This window comes from Coregonus lavaretus (assembly GCF_964263955.1).
Source record: "Coregonus lavaretus genome assembly, contig: HAP1_SCAFFOLD_55, whole genome shotgun sequence".
NCBI classification, from domain to species: Eukaryota; Metazoa; Chordata; class Actinopteri; order Salmoniformes; family Salmonidae; genus Coregonus; species Coregonus lavaretus.
In genome coordinates this window covers 3,127,711-3,131,252 of record NW_028161934.1, presented here as the reverse complement: position 1 = coordinate 3,131,252, position 3,542 = coordinate 3,127,711, and the positions used below count along the sequence as shown (strand labels likewise).

Genomic DNA, 3,542 nt, shown 5'->3' with positions numbered 1-3,542 from the left:
AAACAGTGAAGGGTTAGAGGGGTTGGTAGAGGGGTCTCTTGGTTGTTATAAAGGGGAGCTGCTCAGTGAGGCGAGAGGGGTTAGTTGGTTTGTTTATGCTCCTCATAAGATGGGGTTTGAGGTGTTTTTTGGGGCAGGGGTTGTGTGATGGGGAACTGGGGTAGAGATGGAGAGTCAGTTTAGTTGTTTTAAAGGGGCATTGCTCTTTCGAAGAGAGGGCGGGGGTGTGAGGAGGCTTTTCGGAGGGTCGGGGGTCGGGGGAGTAGAGATGAGTAGGTGTGTTTTTACCTTGGTGTTGTTCACACACTGAAGGTGTTAACTTCTACAGTGCTACAGCTGTTGAGAACAACACCCAGACTAGCTTTAGCTCTGTGGCGATGTGGGAAGATGTCCCTCTGATTTGGCTTTTAGAGAGTTGATGTGGGTTCTCAGCTCCCCCAGGAAAGAGCTACATACACAAAGCCTCATCTATTCTTGTCTTGTGTCCTGAAGCTTGTGTTTCTAACTTTGAAATTGTGATTTTGTTATGGTTTTGGAGAAGTGACGCCAGTGATGCTACTCAACTGTGTTTCTGATAAACAACAGTCCGTTAAAAGTGAGCGTTTTTCTATTGAGCATTTTGTTGACTTTCTTTGCAGCAATGTTGTTTTTGTAACACTGTCGTTTTATATGTATGTGTGTTATGTACTTGAAAATAAACTCTCCTGCTTACCTATTGTGACTCACAAAACCTTTCACAAAGATGCAATTGTAACGGCACAGCACAATGTATTGCCATAGAGATAGCTGTTGCGAGTCACATGGATCATGTAAATTAAGACATCAATGGATTTCTTAGATTAATAACATCCATCTGGTTGACTTAAAGGGGCATTCTGTTAAGTGATTCATACATCCCTTGTGGTGGGGTGGCTGCTTTGTTGTTGTTTGAACTGCAGATTGCCCCTTTACAGTGATTTATGACCTGTTTCAATTTTTTTTTTTATGTGAAGCTGATGGAATGGAATGTATATCTGTATGCATGAGAAAAGCATTTTCAAAATCAGAGGTCAGAATTCTAAATAGTCCTGTTTCCAAGACAGCAACAACACAAAAACGTACAAGAATATTAACTATTGAATCGTGCGCTTCACCCCACAAAGCCCAAAATGAATCCACACCTCAAAGAATGTGTATTTTGCTTTTTCTTACCTTCACAGAATTGCTTAATAAGTGTGTGAAGAGGAGACATTGGGACCCTGATATTGAGTTGAGGTGTAGTGAAGAACAGTGCACCCAGATTACTGGGTGACCTTCCCCTGTGTTATGACAAGTTCAGTCCCACTTCACCATTGACATATGGTTGAAAAGTGCCTGTCTGGGTATTACACTCCCAATACAAATGTATTTTATTTTATCTCTCTCTCTCTCTCTCTCTCTCTCTCTCTCTCTCTCTCTCTCTCTCTCTCTCTCTCTCTCTCTCTCTCTCTCTCTCTCTCGCTCTCTCTCTCTCTCTCTCTCTCTCGCTTCTCTCTCTCTCTTTCTCTCTCTCTCTCTCTCTCTCTCTGTTATGGCGTTATTGTAGCCAGCTGTGATGTCAGTAAGTGTTTTGCTTGTTCATCTTTGCACCTCCATGGATCTTCTATGATGTTGTGAAAATATGTGGATGAATAAAATAAAATGGTTATGATGTCGTAAGAAGATACATTATGGCTTACTGGGTGTATATGGTAACATTGTGTCTTATTTGTGTGTGTGTGTTTGTGTGTGTGTCGTGACTGCTTCATCCACCCACACAGAAGGAACTGTGGAGTTGAACTGTGCTGCTCTCTGATCTAGTATCATCTCTCCCACACTAACTGTTATGTATCCATCTCTCTCTCTTAAAGGGATACTTTATATATCTGTCTCGCCCTCTTAAAGGGATACTTTATGTATCTGTCTCTCTCTCTTAAAGGGATACTTTCAGGATTTTGGCAATGAGGCCCTTTATCTACTTACCCAGAGTCAGATGAACTCGTGGATGCCATTTTTATGTCTCTGCGTGCAGTTTGAAGGAAGTTGCTTACTAGAGCCTGCGTATGGACGTATGACTCTGGGGAAGTAGATAAAGGGCCTCATTGACAAAAGTATCCCTTTAAGGCACCACAGGCTGAAATGACGTTTTATTTTAAAGATCTTTGTTGAACATCTTTGTTATTCTGTCTAAACGCTTCAACACTATAGTCTTCCCTCTCGTAATATCTTTGTTATTCTGTCTAAACGCTTCAACACTATAGTCTTCCCTCTCCTTTAATATCTTTGTTATTCTGTCTAACCGCTTCAACACTATAGTCTTCCCTCTCCTTTACTATCTTTGTTATTCTGTCTAACCGCTTCAACACTATAGTCTTCCCTCTCCTTTAATATCTTTGTCAGGTCCATCTTTCTCTATCTCTCTTGATCTATTTCCCAGACACACACACACACACACACACACGCATGTACGTACATGCGTACGTAGGCACGCACACACACACATACACGTCAGCTTGGGATATTAGCATCACATCTAGTCATAGCCCCCTCTTCTCTCCTCCTGAATAATACATAAGCTTTAATTATCGCTGTCACTCTGCTCCCTACTGTCTCTCTCTTCCTCTCCATCCCTCTATCTCTCTCTGTCTATCTTTCCCTCCATCTCTCTCTTCCTCTCCATCCCTCTATCTCCCTCTTTCTATCTTTCCCTCCATCTCTCTAGGCCTCTTCATCCCCCTCTCTGTCTATCCTTCTCTGTCCCTCCATATTTCTGTCCCTTCATCCTCTCTGATATATCTACGTCATCCCCTCTACCCATTTCCTTCTCTTCTTTCTCATTAGATTCTAATCTACTTTTCTTTTAAGTTTCTCATCCTCCTTTTTCATCTTTCAGTCACTATTCATCCATTCTGACCTCCTGGACTTGGCCCATTATTTATCTTGTTGCGTCATCCCCACCCCACCTCATGGACTTGGCCCGTTATTTATCTTGTTGCGTCACCCCCACGCCACCTCCTGGACTTGGCCCATTATTTATCTTGCTGCGTCACCACCACACCACCTCCTGGACTTGGCCCGTTATTTATCTTGCTGCGTCACCCCCACACCACCTCCTGGACTTGGCCCATTATTTATCTTGTTGCGTCACCCCCACCCCACCTCCTGGACTTGGCCCATTATTCATCTTGTTGCGTCACCCCCACACCACCTCCTGGACTTGGCCCATTATTTACCTTGCTGCGTCACCCCCACACCACCTCCTGGACTTGGCCCATTATTTATCTTGTTGCGTCACCCCCACACCACCTCCTGGACTTGGCCAATTATTTATCTTGCTGCGTCACCCCCACACCACCTCCTGGACTTGGCCCATTATTTATCTTGTTGCGTCACCCCCACACCACCTCCTGGACTTGGCCAATTATTTATCTTGCTGCGTCACCACCACACCACCTCCTGGACTTGGCCCATTATTTATCTTGCTGCGTAACCCCCACACCACCTCCTGGACTTGGCCCATTATTTATCTTGTTGCGTCACCCCCA

At 44.0% G+C, this 3,542-nt stretch overlaps 1 protein-coding gene across 1 annotated transcript in view; it reads left to right on the top strand.

Moving 5' to 3' along the window:
• Positions 1-103, top strand: part of LOC311119862 (neuronal pentraxin receptor-like) — an 8,292-nt gene extending 8,189 nt beyond the window's left edge. The window contains exon 5 of the mRNA XM_084194511.1: positions 1-103. This exon is cut by the window's left edge and continues 240 nt beyond it. Coding sequence (XP_084050637.1) covers positions 1-9 — 9 coding nt within the window. The 3' untranslated portion in view covers positions 10-103.
• The last annotated feature ends 3,439 nt before the right edge of the window (positions 104-3,542 follow it).